The sequence below is a fragment of the Candida orthopsilosis genome, assembly GCF_000315875.1.
Source record: "Candida orthopsilosis Co 90-125, chromosome 3 draft sequence".
In the NCBI taxonomy this organism is placed as follows: Eukaryota; Fungi; Ascomycota; class Pichiomycetes; order Serinales; family Debaryomycetaceae; genus Lodderomyces; species Lodderomyces orthopsilosis.
In genome coordinates this window covers 1,063,777-1,081,532 of record NC_018296.1, presented here as the reverse complement: position 1 = coordinate 1,081,532, position 17,756 = coordinate 1,063,777, and the positions used below count along the sequence as shown (strand labels likewise).

Below are 17,756 nucleotides of genomic sequence, written 5' to 3'. Positions count from 1 at the left end.
GATGCACCAATCAATCCAAGCATCAGCGTCATAGATAAAACCTTCTTTACACAATTACCAGAGTGTGACATCTCAGACAGCCCCACAAAAACTGCTAAATATTCATCTAGAGAGCTTGTGATGCAGCCAACAAATGCGCAAGTCGCTACTACCATTTCACTGATTGAAAGTTTACCATTGGAACTTCTCAGCAAAATAATAGTGTGGCTTTCAGAGGCGCAAGTGGATATATGCGGATTGAAGGATGACGAAGACAGATTCCCCGCTCATACCTATATTACGAATAGTGAACGATGTTATGGCTACTATCGGGATTTACTTTCATTATCTTCTACCAGTCGCACTATGAGGATTAGATTAGGTGGTGTGCTATTTCGAAACATTAGCCTCGTACGTCGAAATCAGATCGATTCAGTTCTATCTACACCCACGTCACGTCAGCTGTACAGTGACAAAAAAACCTATCATAGGGAATTTATCAAAGAGTTGATCGGTGGGAACATAGAAGATTGCAGTAAAAGTGAATTAGCCAGGTCCAGTTTCAAGAACTATATTATTGGTGACCGGAATTTCAAATGCTACTACGAAGACAGGCTTTCTATGTGCAATTTCGTTAGCTACTTGGAATGTGATAATGAGCTTTTGAATAGCTCTGAGTTGATGATGTTTCCAAATTTAACAGAGTTGAGAATCTTAGATGAGTGTGTTGACTCTATAATTCAAAGCGATGTAGAGTTGCCAAAATTGAAGTTCTTAGCAGTTCATGCTCAAACATTACAGATGTCAGATCTGTTGCTAGAGACACTTTGCAACCTACGTCGTTTGGATTTGTTTTTGAACTATTCAGATATCCCTGCGACCGATGGTATTCAACGAGTCTTGAAATATTTGCTGCAACATAAACCCGCTTTTGTGGAGGTCTCTCTATTCTTGGATCAACCATATAACTTATGCTATTCAGATACTATAAATTTGTTGAAATTAGTCGCTTCTTCTACTAGATTGCAAAAATTAACAATTAGGGTCAAAAGACGAAAGAGCTCCCAGCGCCTGACTCTGGGAGAGCATGAACTTCATCTGGGATATATTGGCGATGAAGTATTGAAAGTATTTCAGTTGGTTGAACAATTAATTATTGACATTTCATTCTTGGATGTGATTAAGCTAAATCCGATAATGGAGTCATCAAGTCAACGAGCTCCAGGAATGAGGAGACAAATCACTATCGTGGATAGAGCTGTACTGGGACCAAAGATGACCATAACTCAGAAAGAAATATTGGGAACTATAATTAGGACATGTGGGTTTACCGGCTTCTCGTTTTATTACGGAGAAGCGCTTGAGGAGAGCCATCTTCATGTGCTAAATATCGTGACTGATTTTGTTCGTTGGATGGTTGATCCAACCTCAAACCATAGCAAAACCTACAAAGGATTGGATAGGGTATTTATCGAGAAATGCTGGTCTGTAACCGATGATTCAGTTATAAGAGAATACTTGCACAAATTGATGATGTCAGGTCCAACTAAATTCGTCATTAATCACTTCAAAGTTTGGAATCGATGGGTACTCAACTCCCCAAGATATAGAAAGAGGGAGAGATTTGATTTGTCCTATCTAAAACTGTCTCAATACAATGTGACAACCAATGCAGGATATTACATTGGAACCTCAAACATGCCCGCAGATGTTGTAACGTTTGTGACGTCCCAATCGGTTGGTCTGGAACTTGCTGAAAATTACTTTTGGAGCATAGAGACGTCGCTATGTGACTTTGAGCAGTATTGCATACGTCAGAGAAGAAGCATGTTATTTGGTTGATAAATAGCAAAATAGGGCAAAGCCCTAAATTACACAAACTAATTTTTTGTAATGTAGTGCCGTCAATTCGCGACTTTACTGATGAAAAAAAAACCTTGAGTCCTGAAATATTCCATAGAATATATTGTTTACTTCTGCACCAATAACTAAAGCAAAACCCTTGATATCAAACATGCCAGGTGTATCAGTAAGGTATGTCTTTAGCACCTACAGTTAGGTTTTGCTTAAAGAATTATTGACTCGAAATCTGTCGTGGTGGATAGGGAAAGTTCAGACCGTTCTCAACTTTCCATTGTGAAGACAATCAAAAGAATGTTTTTGGGACAGTCCTAGCTTTGAGCACTCCCGTGGAGAGATTTCCTTCCAAGACAAAATAGCCAGCATAGATTTCAGTCGAGATTCATTCTGCAAAATAACCTAGATTTTGGCTTATATACTAACTTTTTTCAAAAGAGACGTTCCAGCTCAAGAATTCATTAACGCTTATGCCAAGTTTTTGCAAAGACAAGGTAAATTAGAAGTTCCAGGTTATGTTGATCTCGTCAAAACCTCTGCTGGTAACGAATTGCCTCCACAAGAGGCTGAAACTTGGTTCTACAAGAGAGCTGCTTCAATTGCTAGACACATTTACTTGAGAAAACAAGTTGGTGTCGGTGCTTTGAACAAATTGTACGGTGGTGCTAAAAACAGAGGATTCAGACCACACAAACATGTTGACGCTTCAGGTTCTATCAACAGAAAAGCTGTTCAAAGTTTGCAAAAAATTGGTGTTTTGGAAATCTCTCCAAAGGGTGGTAGAAGAATCTCAGAAAACGGTCAAAGAGATTTGGATCGTATTGCTGCTCAAACTTTGGAAGACGAAGAAGAAGATTAAATGGGAAACCCATTTTTACCGCTTCTATACTTCTTTACCCATTCGACGTGTACTATAGGTTATTTAGCTTTCTAATGAAATATTAAGTTGCATCAGGGAGGAATTTCCAATTGTATTTCTAAACGCTCTAAACTGTATCTATTAACTGCAAGACTTTCCTTATTACCTCTTCGTTGGACTTTCTAGTCATTGACTGTTTGACGCTTTGTTCCAACTCGAGCCATGAAAGGGGGATATCATGGGGCAAACTTTCAAGCCAGTTGGTGTATGCCAGGATTGTATTGCTATCCGGGACATGTAGAGCTTCATTGCTTTTAGCTGTAAGCTCATTCTCGATTAAATTGAAATCCAGCCTGAGTGAATTACTGTTGAAGATGTGGTTGCAAAGTTTTTGAAGATATTCGTGATCCTCTGAATTAGATATCTTACCACCATAAACAACATCACTGAGCAAGATTCTTATCTCTTCCCAGGGTATCAATTCAGCTTGTCCATTAGTAGCTCGGACTGTCTTCTCAACTACATTTATTCCACAGTACAAATCTGAGTCGTTCACATCAAACTTATTTTTGAATGTAAATGGAGTGTAGCGACACATTTCAGTGATTAATCCGTGAAACCAAGATAACAACAAAAATACATGCAAATTTACCGGACTTGACAATAGACGAGTGGGAATAGTTGAAAAAGACTCCTGAACAGTTTTTTGAAATGAGGTTTCTCGTTCAAAATAAAGCACCTTGCTCTGAGAAGTTAAAACTTGGGGCAATCTTGAATTGGCATCGCTGGTCAATAGCAATTTTGATCTTGGATGGATGTCGAGTTCAGGCATAACGACTTTCAACTGCGCTAACCATGTAGGGGCCAAGTGAACATTTTGCACAATGATCCAGATTGGTTCCTTGCGCGCTTTCTCTATCCCTTTGCCAACAGCATCAATGCTTTCCTTGGAACCCATAGATACCACTATGGCTTTCTCCTTGAACATCTCTGCTACCTCGAGAAGCTTGAAAGTGGGATCAAATCCATAGGGAGATAATGCTAAAAGGAATTGAAATTTCTCAAGCCAGTATTCCGTATTGTACTTCGATTCGAATGGAAGATTATGAAAAAGGGGGTGACAAAACTGACCAAATGTTTCAAAAAGGTGAGCTCCTGAATTATTTGTCAGCCCGACCAATGTAGAGATAGCACTCGTAACAGCAGAAATTTTATCTTCATTTAGGTGGTTGGTTTCATTGGCTTGGTTTCTCAAAACAAAAGAATTCATGAATGATTCCTCCAAAGTCTCATGATTGAGCAAATGTTGCAATATATATTTCACGGCGTCTTTATATAGCGACCCCTTATGAATGATGTTCCACAAAATAACCAATAGCATTGCCAATGCTATTTTATCCTCATAAGCCAATGATGGAGAGACCACGTCATACGTCTCACAATACATTTTGAACTCAATTGCTTCTGGATCCAGCCAGTCGTTTCCTATCATCACATCGAAACAAAGATTTAAAAACCCGGATATCGGAAGTCGGTAAAACTGCGAAAAATTCTCGAGCGAACACAACAACCGATTGATACCCACGCATTGACTAGCAATTGAATTGAATTTCTCTCTCACTCCATCTACCTCGGCCATGACGTCCTTTGCATTTTCAAGTCTCTTGGAGAGATCTACGCCATTTTTCTTCAATGTTTCTAGAGTTCCAAGAATTTTGTCGTCCTCCACAATGCTCTCGGTAGTGGCGCTCAAAGACATTAATAACTCATCTTCAAGATTCTGTAAACGTGTTGCTATTTCACTCCTTGCAAGAATCAATTCCGCTCTTTGTTTCTCCAATTCAGGGTTTGACACCTGCAAAGCTTTGTTCAGTATTCTGTTTTCCAAAGTTCCACTTGTGATTGAAAAGTTTACAATATTAGTTCTTGATTGTACAAAATCACTAAGATCAAGAACGGGCTCTTTCGTACACATTATCATCTTGAACCGGGGATTATAATCCACAAGTTTGCCACCAAGTTCAACCATCATTCTCCCGCCGTTTCTATGGATTGTACGTCTTAACAAGTCATCGACAATGGGGTTGTATTGTTCACCATCTTCTATGACAAGCACCCCACCAAAACGCAACGAGTTTTCCAAACTGTTTAAGAAACCTTCATTGTTGAATGCTGTCACTGAAAGCATCTTGGTTGGATATGACTTAACAATAAGGTCCACGATAGTCCCTGTTGGATCGATTATAATTGGATGTTCGACCCAACTCAATAAGGCAACGTTTGTCTTGATCAAATTATCATCTGACAACCCATTCTCCAACCAACGCTGAAGGTCGTCTTTTCTCATCAAGTAATCCACGATAGGTAGAGTTTCGTCATATGCAATGTCCAAATCGGCTAGACATTTCTTCCAAACCTTGAGCAAATAATCACGACCCTTTTCATCTAGAGCTCCGGCATACGATACAAATGACGCACACAATAAAGCTGTACCGACCAACTGTTCGTTCGTTAGATCGAATAGTCTGATTGACTCCTTCCACCTTATTCTTTCCTTTTCAAGATCTTCAACCAATGCAATACTGCGCAGAAGCTTTTGCAGCACCTCAGCTGACTCAATTTTTATTTTCTCCGACTCTCTTATCAATTCACTGTAGCTATCTTTGCACTGGTCAATCTTGACCTCCAATTCTTTAATCATTTGATCAATGGCAATCAAGTGAGCCTTTGTTTTAGCTGTTCTTTGTTCTAACATATTCACTTCGTCGCGTAGTGGACCAACCTCTTTTAATATCAGGGAATACGCAAGTTGTGCTCGGACCCATTCTAACAACGGCCCACAAGCCTTACTAGCTCTATGGGCAACTTCAAAAGTAAAGTCTGGTCGCGACAAATAAGTTTGTTCCATGAATTCTTTTAGTTCGATTGGTAATTGATATTCACAATTGAAATTCACGATGTTCGGAATGAAATCATCTCCCCTAATTGCCAATTGTACATCTCTCCAGCTTGACACGCGATATCCTAACAATACACAAACAGATTCCATAGTCATCTTCACCGCCGCAGGAGGATTCGACATGCTTCTAATCTCAGTCAAGTGCTGTTTCTTTATATTTTGAACTCCTCTCTGTGCTTCAAGAACTGCTGGCTCAACCATTGCAAGTTCCTTCAAAACAGTCTCTCTTCTCAGAAAAATGCGTGCCTCTTGCTTCTCTAGTTCTGCTTGTGTCTCTATAGAGAACTCCTGTTTCCTTTCAGCCTCATTTTGATCCACGAGCATCTGGTTCAACATTTGCCTGGCTTCATAGTCCTTTGTCACCAATTCCTTTTCTTTCGATGCTAGAAACGATTTCATCTTGTCTACTTGTATCACAGTTTCTTGGAGCTTTTCTAGTCCAACAATAACATGTCTTTGTCTCTCATCTGCCTCATCTCTCTTTCGAGCACACAACGTAATAAACGTTTCGAGAAGTCTCAAAAATTTGCCAGGGTGATTGGTTTCATGGGCAAAATTTAAATTTTTAATAGTATAATGAACAAATACCAAGTACTCAATGACAAGTTCCTTATAGCCTCTGTTGGTACTTTTCGACTTTTCCAGGTCCTCTTCAGCAAGCGTAATTCTTGACGTGTCCAATACCAAATTGTTTAATTTTGATGACGCAATATTCAACAAACAAGACTTAGACCATTCACCCATCCAGCTCAAAACACATCTATTGAACAAGGCTGGAGATGATAAAATCTCGCTGCCTTTGCCCTTCTGGGACTCACCAATTGTGAAAATGACATGCAAGTTTTGCGATATCTGATCAGTAAACCAACGACTTAATTCACTATCTGAATCGAGAAACAACCCCTGTAATTGTGACTTTTCCGCGCACTTGCTCATCAAAGAAGCATGGTTTTCCCCCTCGAATAATCCTGGAACTTCTGCGTTTGCTAACAAAACATTCATTCTCTCGATGAATGACGCTTCAACAATGCTCGATTCATCAACAATCATACATATTCTCTCTCCATCTACCACGCGTAATAGCAACCGTCTCAAAAACTCATCAAAGTCGTCAATGCTATAGCCAGTCTTGACACTTAATTGGGCTATCTTTATCCCATTCATCCAGGCGACAAATCTCGATAAGGTTGTTCTACCACTTGAACTTGGTCCAACAAGTATCAAATGGCCCTGGGGCTGTTTTAAAACCCGATCAATCCTCAATATGTGATCCAACATTTCTTCGTGCAATATTAAATCAGACTCAATTTCTTCTTCACTGTAGACCCTCAATCTTTCGTTAACAAAGCGTTTGAGCTCTTGACTGTTGACTGATTGGTAATGCGACGTCATCCAATCGCTAAAAAAAACAGGAGCTTTGAAACATGCTTCCAAATCGACATTAGGAAAATGGGTTGCGCAAACGCTATGAAACAAATCCATGGTCCATTGCTTATCCTGGTCACTAGTCAATCTATCATAAAACAATCTCAACCCTTCGTTATACCACAAACGCAAAAATTGAGTTAAATCTTTATACTCAATACTTTTCAACGCTTCAAATAAGCCTCTACTCCATCGAGTCAACTCTCTAGGTGAGTATACGTAATTCACTAGTTTTGATTTCGATTTCTCGTATATATCAATACTAGCACGTGTTACTTGGTTCACAAAAGGTTTCATGTTTGGAGCACATTTGAAAATTGCGTCATTTAACGTTTGATATATTCGAAGTAGGGATAGCTCTCCAGGATAATTCACTTGCACCAAACATACATGGCGCAAGAAGCTGGGGTTCAATTCATATCGACCAGGATCTTTAGGAGAATTACATGCACCAACAAACTGTATATTGCGAAGGGTCACCCATTGCATGTCTTTTGGTCTCCAAAACCCATTTTGTTCAATCATTTGCCTGATCAATGATATCACCGTCTGCGTGCCGAATCTATCAAGTCCCGGCAAATTTATTTCATCACAAAACACAACCACCCATTTCCCATTGGTTCTAGGGCAAAGTGAGACTCCTCCATTCACTCGTCTGTACTCACAAAAGTTTTCCATGGAATTGAGTAAAGATTGTGGAGTACTTTCTTTTGAAAAATTGAGTGCAAGAACGTCAAACTGTGAAGATTTGGAGAGTGCCTTGAATAAAGTCATGGTTTTTCCAGAACCAGGAGGACCACACAATATCAAAGGTCTATGCTCTTCAATCATGGCATAGATCAAAGCCTCGTGTTTTATTGTGTCAACAGTGGGTACGATAATGTTTGGGTTAGTGATCTCTTGAGGTTGTAAATTCAATGTTCCAACTTTTGACTCTATTGGAATCCATTCCGCCTCTGGGAAGCCAACTTCATAATCCAAAATATTTCCTTCTGGAAAGTCTAAGAAGGCAAAGTCGCTGAGCGCCGTCATTTCGTGCCCAAATTGAAATCTCTCTTCAGAAGAGCAATCACCTGCAAATGCCCAAATCATAGCTAAAGCCACCACTTTACCAGCATACTCTTTCGTATGCATAGAGCCAACCTTGAATGTTGTGGCTTTTTGCAAAAAGCTTTTAATATAGTTGATGACTAACGCTTGTAAACTATTGATAGCTCTTTCACGAGAATAGTACATAACGTGATCCAATTCCCTACTACGAGCATCTAGACGCTCTATCAAACTAGGTGTCAATATCGTAACGACGTAGCCCATTAACTCCTTTGTCAACGAGGATAGATGCAGCTTGTTCTGGAGACTCTCATCTTCAAGGCGAATGTTGCTATGTGTCAATCGGAAATGAAGACCTGCGCACAAATCATTGTTGGTCACTAACGATCTATCAAACCAAATCATTCCACATCTGCTAATGGTGGCAGGGGTCGCATTTTCCAAGTGGGTGGTTTCAAACACAATTGACACAGACGAGGGCAATACCAAACGCTCTCCAGTTGGCAAAGTAAGTACCCGGTTGTCATCCAAAACACTATTGAGGTTTTCTGCCCATATAGGATCAACATCTCCATCAAGCACGATCCACGTCCTCTTCCCCAATTCACCTCTTGAATTTTCTTGAATTTTTCGAAACACATTAGTGAATAAACCATCAGTCCATTGTTTAGTAAGGGCGTCAAATTTTCCGTACAAATGGTCTTTGGAAAATACTTTGGGACTTATTATGACTGAGGTGTGTTCTACACCCTCAAGCGCCATCAACGCCTTCATGGTCATTTTCAACACGGTTGATTTCCCTGATCCAGATTCTCCACTAAGCATTATTCCATGACTGGATCTTTGAATGCTGGCTAACTGCAAAGCCTTCTGAACAATACCCAGATTGATATGATAACCCATCTCGTTGCATATCTTTTCCAATTCCAAACACAAGTCGGTTGTTCCTAATGAAATTTTCACATTGGGGAAGCAATGTTCTTGTAAGAGCATAAACGTTTCCACATCGCTAGAAGTCAACTTTGGCAATACCGTTTCATGTATGCTCTGTTTAACGATTTCGTACTCTTTTGACTTTATTTTATCACCTTCAGTATTGTCCTTGTACTTCAATTTACCACACAATCCGAGTGTTGTTTTTATCGCTCTCAACCCGAAATCATAATGTCTTTGGTTAGATACTTTTGTTGCAATTTCCGTAAAGAACAGAGTAATTGTTACGGACAATTCTTGAGCAAACGCAAACGTGATAGAAGTTAACAATACTTCAATGATAATTTGAACATCAGGCTGCACCATTTGAAATGTTCTGAACAATTTCTTCAAATTTTCGGGCAACTCGTTTCTACCAGCATACCCTGGATTCATAGTGACAAACAAAGCAGTGTCAGGATTAACTTGCAAGAAGCGACCCGACAATTCAATCAGCTCCAGTGGATGTTGAAGCCCGTCTTGAATCGTTTCAATTTGTGAGGATATAGCACTCAAACTTCGCTCTTCCAATCGATTGAATTCATCAAAACAACCCCAAGCACCGACTCTGCATAGCCCATGGAAAATCCTTCCCATGGACAGATAGTCAAATTGTTCATCACAACAGAAAACAACAACCATTTTCCCCAAATTCTGACCAAGCGCTTTGATTGACTCCGTCTTTCCTGTACCCGACGGTCCAACAGGCGAGCCCCCTAATCTCATAGACAAGGCCTGTATCATGTTCAAAAAACAGTCGTTGAGTAAAGGAGAGTAAGCCAATTTCTCAGGAACACCCATGTATTCAAATCCATAATCAAACGTGGAGTAAGCTTGTTTCATCACTACCTCGAATGTGCTTTTTTCAAGATAAAACTTTTGCTGTACAGCCCACAGCGCCTTTCTGCTTTCTATATTTGAAGCACAAAGTGTACGAATGAGCTGCTTTTGTTGTAAAAGCTCAATAATAAGGTTTTGTGACTTTTTTCGTAATATCGCATCTGGACAGATTTTGAGTAGCCGCGTAAGTAACTGGATTAGCTCATCAGTTCGAGTGGCAATGTCATTCATATCAGACAGGATGGAACTTTCAATCCAATCGGTGTAAATGATCTGAACTGAAAGAATGGAAATCTGGCCAGAAGTTCCACTTATGAGTTCAAGCATTTCAGCTTCCAGTCCATTTCTGACAAAAGTCTCCCACGCCTCATAATTCGAGCAAAGCTGGTGCCTCAAAGATTGTTGAATTTGAAGCTCTAACTCTACGAGCCACTCATGAAGCATTGGATACTTCACCAATGAAACTCGCTCGACCAATCTCAATGTTTCGCCCTCTTCACTATCCACACTTATAATGGAATGGCAAGTATCATCGAAATTGATTCTTGCGGCACCCCCAAACATCTTCTTTATGTGTTTATTGATTCTAGTAATATTTTTTGTAAAGCCTATCACCTCAAGTAAGTCTTCATCTCCCAAAAAGAAAAAGCGGGGGAATAGGTCTCGTTGTTTTTCTAAATACTCTGATAAAGACTTTTGAATCCTCTTTAAACTGCTTGAAAAGCGGCTCATTTGACCTTGTATGTCTCCAATCATGATAACATCAATAACTTGGTCATACTTGTAAATTTGTTTCAATAGGGATATAAATTCATAGCTTAAATTTTGGAATCGAGAATATTCAAGGGGCAACAAGTTCCTCACTTCATTATTATCCTTTCCGAGGACTCCATCTAGGTGAATATACTCTCGTTGAACTTCGACCCAAATGTCCAATACTGAGTGAAGGGTGTTTAATTTCCGTTCCCATTCTGACACTTCTTTTTCAAAAGTATCGTAGTATAGGGATTTCTTCATTGAGTTAATGACCTCAAGGTCTGCTTCGCATTGATCAAATACGGAATCCCAATTTTTAACTAAACGACATTTATTCTCGTAGTTAAATAACTCAAAATATGTTCCAGACCAATTTTCTTCGATTTTTTCAACACTTTCCTCAATTGTCCGTTCATCGCGGGCCTGGTCCAAAACATCCTGGATCAATTGAAAATTTATATCCATATTCAACTGCCACACTATGCCAAGAGTAAAGTTTGTAGCTTTTGTTGAAGGACACAATTGATCCATAATTTTCTTCCAGTGGCGTTCCTTGAGGGATGAATTGCTCAAGTGCAACACTTTTGGGTGTACTTTCAAATATCTCTTGACTTCTTCTCGAAGCTCATCGACTGCTGAGTATTGTCGAATACTGAATGGGAGTTCTTTAATTGAACTTGAAAGATTGTGTAACTTCAGGCTTACTTCTTGTGGATTCAAATCCCTCCACGGTGTAAGCTTCATTTGCAGTAATTCTTCCCATAGCACATTCACAGAGGACCAAACTTGTTTGAGATTTAAAATGTCATCCATTACTTCCAGCATATCGTAATTGAATGGTGGCTCTATATTCATGGTTTTTGCAACTTCATTAAGTAACTTCCCATAAGAGAGCAAGTCTTGAAACTTGTGTTGGAAATCGTTCAAGCATTGGAGAGCGATTGCTGGCCTCAAGCCACCAGCAACTGGTCTTGCTTTTGCCCATTCATCGCCCAATTCTCTTACAGCCTTACTCGTTTCAAATGACTCATGCTTCACGGTTGACGACACCAACTCTTTGTTCCTCTCAACCAATTGAATCTTTTCTTTCAATAAAGCTTGCACTTTTGAAAAATCCATGTCCAATTGCGTCGTGTATAACCAATCGGGAGGAAATTTGAAACGATGTTTCGAGATGAATTTCTCAATCGTAGCAAATAAGAGGATTGACCTTTCCCATTCATGAGTTTCGCCACTAATCTGAATTACGTCACCCAAATCAAAAACAAGTTGACGGCCAGCCAGATTGAAATTGAGACGTTTATTCAACCTTTTTTGTGCAGTTTCAATTTGCAACCCCAAAGTTCTGATAGCTTGAGCAAACTTAACTGAAAATTGAGCAGTCAAGTTTCTTTTGAAAGTTTCATAAAGAACTGACAATTTTGATTGCACTTGTTTTGTTTCAACGATCACTAATCCACCAAATGCTACCCTAGGCTCATCAAATACTTTACCAAAATCACAAATGTCTCGTAAACTCTGGTACCAGCTACCGATATTATTTCCAGAAAATATACAATCCATGTCCTCGTCAAGACCTGCGTCCAACAAATTTTGAATCGTTCTCCATTTGCGTAAATAGTTTTCAATGTCGGTATAAATTGCATCAATCTTTTCGGTGACAAGATTCAAAATCTTGTCGGTAGAGCCAGAAATGGTGTCGTGTTTACCCATTGTAGCTTGCATCGTGTTTCTTCTTATTATGCTCAAATCTTGATCGGCAACAATCGCCACAAGTTGGTTCACTTTCATAAACAAATGATTTCTGCCATCTTTCAATAAAGGACTGGATACAATTACCCCCTCATTGAATGTTAACGTGTGAAAATAGGAGGAAGATTCTGATACATCCTTTTCAAAATTGTCAGACGATTCCCACGCTTCTGAGGATAATACATTATAAAATATTGTCATTTGGTCATGCAACCTTTCATATAGACAAGATTGAATTTCGCAATAAACCAAGGATTTCAAGTTATCAACTAATGTAATTCCATCCAAAGTAATCTCCTCCAATTTTTGTAGCAATCTGTTCAAAATCTCCAGAAAATGTTCCGCAACAAAATGTACTGTTTTAAGCTCATACAAACATCCTTCCATAAAAATGAAAAAATTTTGGAGTTTGGTGATTTGGGTATTAATGTGCATCAATAGCTGAGTCATTTCTTGTAAACAATTTAAAGCCTGCATCTCTACCAAGCACTCACTCCTCATCAACACAGCATCATTTTGGTGGACCAAATCAATTGCTTGCGACAAATGTATCCATTCTATTTTGGAAAGTTGTTTCGTCAAAGGGACGAGTTTATACATATCCTCGGAAACAAATTCGAATACGTGAGTTCTCTCATTGGGAGTTATTTCAAAAGCTCTAGTGATCGTGGTGATTATATTTTGAATCTCAATTGCCATGTGAAATAATGCGACCTGTTTTTTGTAAGGTAGCAAGAAGGAAGCATTCAACCCCAAATTTTTCAAAATGAGTATTTTTTCATACAGATGAAGCTTTTCCAAATCTGCATTTAGTTCTAGTGTGTACCTGCCATCATTTCGCTTAGATTGTTTCAAAACTACTCCCATTGTTTTGGGATTTTGAACTTTGTCATTTGCAATCCATCTTTGAAATGCCGTCTCTGGATTTAAACTGGCAATTAAGGTGCTCGTTAAAGCATCAATTTTTGATCCAACAGAGTAGTTGATCCAATCTGCGCCTAAAAGTGCATTTAGCGACTCGCGGTAAAAGTTCAACTTAGATATCAAGCCGATGTTATGTACTACCTTTGTATAATCACAGTTCATGGGAGTATTGATGCCCTCTTTTATCCATTGAATTTCAAGCATTGCACGGTCAAGAATTTTCAACTTATGATTATCTTGGATAGTCATAAACGATGGAGTACCATCCATCGCAGGGTCTAAGTTGGGGAAATATTGGTGGTATATATTTAAATAGTCCGAAAATTGTTCAGCATTGTTGAAAAATCCATTAATCTTGGTTACAACACTTGTGAAAATGGAATTGTAAACTTGCCTATAAGCATTTTCATGCATGTTCCAAACCAACTTTCCTTCGTGTGACACGTCAACGATATTGATGGGGATGATGTACTTGCTGTACGCCTCAAGGAGATCTCTAACACACTTTGATTTTTCATCACCAGCAAGTGCATTCTCAACACTGTGTATCAATCTTTCATGGTTGTTACGAAATGTGGTCAATATCTGCAACCTGGAATCGATAGCATCGAGTTCTATTTTGTCCATGGTAACCAGTTTGGCTTTTTCTTGACGTCTCCTAGCAAGCTCTCTTAACGTAGTTGTCGATAATTTGAGTTTACCTTGGATCGACTCAATGGTCTTAGCTACAATCAACTGGTGATTCATGAACGAGGTGTACCCTAGAGACATAATCTCGTGCTTGGAAATCAACTCCCGGAGTTTTGTTCCAACATCTACTAATAATAATTGAACAATATCAACTCCTGCGGATATTGGCAATAGTGACAATTTTTGATTTATATGCGACAATACATCATATACTGCGTTCTTGAATGATTCGTAATTTGCATTTTCGCCGTCCAAAAGCTTGTCGATTGGTATATCTCTGAAAAAAGCCCTATATGATGCCGCAGTTGAAGCCATTTCTTTCAAGCCCATATCATTGTCAAAACTTAAAGTGACATGGAATTTGCGTGCTTTGCTCAAGACTTCCAAAGTTGTTGTAACCTCTGGAGTTTTTATCTGTTTGTCAATCGATGCCAATGCTAATTCTACTGTGTTCCAAAATTGTATTTCATCCCGCAAGGATGTACTATCCAACGTGGAGTGTGCGATTTTTGTGATAGACTGCACCTGGTTGATCCAATCATTAGAAACAGTGGTAAGTTCGTTGATGAAAGCGATGTCATCAAATAAATCTTGTGAGAGTACTACCCCCCCTGATATTATGCTTTTAATCTTCGGGTGAGTTGTCAAGATTAGATTAGGTATCTGAATCGTGCGTGTGGTTTGTAACGCCAGGGATAGCTCATTGAATCTTTTCCTTGTCAAAGTTGAGCCCCTCTCTGGCGTTATTAGATCATAGTAAGGTAATAGACCCAAATCTAGTGCTGACTTCAAAGCGTCAATGGACAATTCTTTGGTGTTGGCGTCTGAACTCACTGGTATGTTCATTATATTCAATTGAGAACCAAACGGTTTATCCAGCACAAGCGCTCCTTTCGATTTAATAACGAATGTTATGGACTCAACCTCATCAATAATTGGTTTTATGGAGGTTGTGGCATTATATATTTTATGCTGATTATGGTTTCTCTCATTGGATATAAGAAGCGTATCTGGATCGTGGTTGTTTGAAAACTCTCGTATACAACCACCATTATCCTCTATGGTGGCTTCCGCTCCATCTATGATTTTGATAAAGTCTAAAATATGATCATAAAGGGCTTGATATTGGCCCATATCTTCCACTGATGGAGCCATATTCAATGGATTGCCTTGCTCTGTTGTAGTAACGTATTTGTTGTTTACATTTTTGATCCTTGATCTCACACGCGAAAATTTGGAATTTCGGAGATGCTTTGTATACTTTCGATATAATTAAATGGTGGACTATATCATTTAGGAAGCCCTTGTATATTGTGTATGGGTGGTATGTCATCACATCGCAAAAGGTAAGAGTGAACTGAATTGTGATCTTTAAACCCCAATCTTATCGGAGAAGTGGCAATGAAGCCATTGAAGAGATTAAAAGCGACTTCTACGCGCGTCTACTTCAGTATTCAACGGGTACTGTAGTGAATTTCATGATTTTGGAGTCTAAAATAGGCATAGGTAAAGGCCACTTGAACGTGGTTCATTCTGCATTTGTCTGTCATAGTAACAGTATGATCAACATCTATGTACAATTATGTTAGTTTAGTAGTCGTCTTCTTTATCTTTTTGAAACTATAGTTTTAAAAACTTATCACTTGTTGTGTCCAATGACAATTAACAAGTCTGCATGTAGATCATTTCAAAAAAGAAAGGAAATGATGCAAATTCTATAAATTTGTGAAAAGATTCTAATATTTCTGTGCCAAATTTGTGCAAAATAAAAAAAGATTTCGAATCCAAAGAACCGTGAAGTATTTGACGTAGGTGAGAGGAGTTGTGAAGAAAGTCATTGTTGTTTGAAAGCTTAAGATAAAACCACGAAATGCAACCTCAAAACAGTGCATGTTGTCAAATGGTTCGTAAATTGCTACTTTTATGAAACCTAAACTTTATTCTGTGTAATTTCAAATTCCCGATGACTTAAACCCTAAAACCGTTTGATTAAATCTCGGTGTTACCGCTTTGGGATACTTGCCTGAAATTATTCCTGTTGCTTTCGTTTGAGGCGTAGCAGAGACTTTTTCGTAAACTCCCGGATCAAAATATTAAATTTCGGGAAGTTTATTTTTCGGGATGAAAAATTTACCGAAATTTCATTCCTTTTGTTTTGTTGACATATGAAGTCCTTAAGTTTCTTTTCCTTTTTTTCGAGTTCATTTTGTGCTCTCAAATTTCGGAGGTTTTATGTCGTGATTTTTGGACTCAAGATCCGAAATTTGACTAGGCAATCCATGAAACATAATCTTCTCAATATCCAAACGGCTAGTATGCAACTAACAACTGTTCGTACCTACCTTTGGTGATGGGAGAAGAAGAGTGGCACAGTGAGATGCTGTCTTCCACACCAGTTGGTCAATTCGGGTGCGATCTAATCCCAAGCCGTGATTTTTCTAATTCAATTGAAAGCAGGGTTATTGGGCAAACAGGAGCTTGAAAACAACAGCACTTATACCAAGTTCTTTTCAGAAGACTTCATAAGGCGGCCCTACCGGTATCAAAGAGTGAACTAATTGGTAACTTCTATCTCCTATCAAAAAGTCAGTAATTACGCACGCATCTGAGATAGCAATGACAAACTCTCTTTCACTCGTTCGAGGAAGATCTTGTACACAGCTTCAGTTCAAAGAGTGGAATATTAACTATAAGATATGTAGAGGGACTGCGAGAACGTACAGTTGTTTGTGAGTTGTTGGACGCATGCGGGTGTATCATTTCACCATTTTTTAACACTAAAGAAAAAACGGAACCGATTTTCTAGCCGAAAAATTTGACCATAGTAACGGCTTGTTTTATGCAAATGAGGGAATTCGTCTGCCTCTTCTCGCTAAAATATTGTAGCCGCGTAACAGCTGCAACCTGTCAAATAATAATAGTTTGATGTTTATAGGTCATATAAAGTGGTGGCTCATTCGCCTATCAAGCCGTTTGACGGTATCATTTTATTGTTAATTCCGTCTCCGAACTCTCATCATTCAGCCTTCTTTTGATCGTTTTGTGTAATCAAGTATCTCACAAATCTCGTAATAACAAAATACTTTTATTATAACACATAACCAACACACAGTATGTAAAAGTATTTTTTCTTGTGAGTTTTCTTCTTCAATTGTAACAATTGCGGATGAGTAATGGGGGTTTCAAAACAAACAAATGAAATTTCGGTTTGTATAAATTATATTTAGTTACTCTTTATAAATATAAAAGCCATACCTATTCCTTTTTTGCCACTTTCATTCTTTCATCTGCTTGTTGAAGTAAACTTTCACTTTCTTTATTTCAACGAAAGATCCTTTTACAGAATCAATTTTTTTTAGTATTTTTACCAACTATCGAGAAAGAATCGAAATTATTGCGAAATAAAAGAAAGTTCAGCTATGTCCAATTCAGGAACAGAGTCGAAAGACGACTCTTTCAACAAATTGGAAAAACAACATACTGTTTCATCGTCACTTGGGAGAGAATCAGTCCAAGAATATACTGGCTTTGACGCCCAAGAGATCCAACAATTGGCAAAGACATACACAAATGAAGAAACCAACTCAGCCGCCAGTTTGAAGAGGTATTTATCCCATATGTCTCTTGTTCCTGGTATAAATCCAGTCGAGGAGGACGCTGCGGATGAAAGATTAGATCCTAGATCTGACAATT

The 17,756-nt window shown here is 38.7% G+C and overlaps 3 protein-coding genes across 3 annotated transcripts; 2 read left to right on the top strand and 1 right to left on the bottom strand. All coding sequences in view use genetic code 12, as the record gives it.

The window, feature by feature from the left end:
- Window positions 1-120: 120 nt before the first annotated feature.
- Window positions 121-1,821, top strand: CORT_0C04730 (hypothetical protein; the record flags this gene model as incomplete). Its single annotated transcript, XM_003868703.1, has 1 exon — window positions 121-1,821. One exon carries the CDS (start codon window positions 121-123, stop codon window positions 1,819-1,821), a length of 1,701 nt encoding a protein of 566 aa, XP_003868751.1.
- A 172-nt stretch (window positions 1,822-1,993) lies between these two features.
- On the top strand, window positions 1,994-2,695 carry CORT_0C04720 (Rps19a ribosomal protein S19; the record flags this gene model as incomplete). Its single annotated transcript, XM_003868702.1, has 2 exons — window positions 1,994-2,013; window positions 2,275-2,695. The coding sequence occupies 2 exons, from the start codon at window positions 1,994-1,996 to the stop codon at window positions 2,693-2,695; spliced, it is 441 nt and encodes a 146-aa protein (XP_003868750.1).
- Window positions 2,696-2,822: 127 nt separating this feature from the next.
- CORT_0C04710 (Dyn1 dynein heavy chain) lies at window positions 2,823-15,218 on the bottom strand (the record flags this gene model as incomplete). Its single annotated transcript, XM_003868701.1, has 1 exon — window positions 2,823-15,218. The coding sequence occupies one exon, from the start codon at window positions 15,216-15,218 to the stop codon at window positions 2,823-2,825; it is 12,396 nt and encodes a 4,131-aa protein (XP_003868749.1).
- Window positions 15,219-17,756: the final 2,538 nt, after the last annotated feature.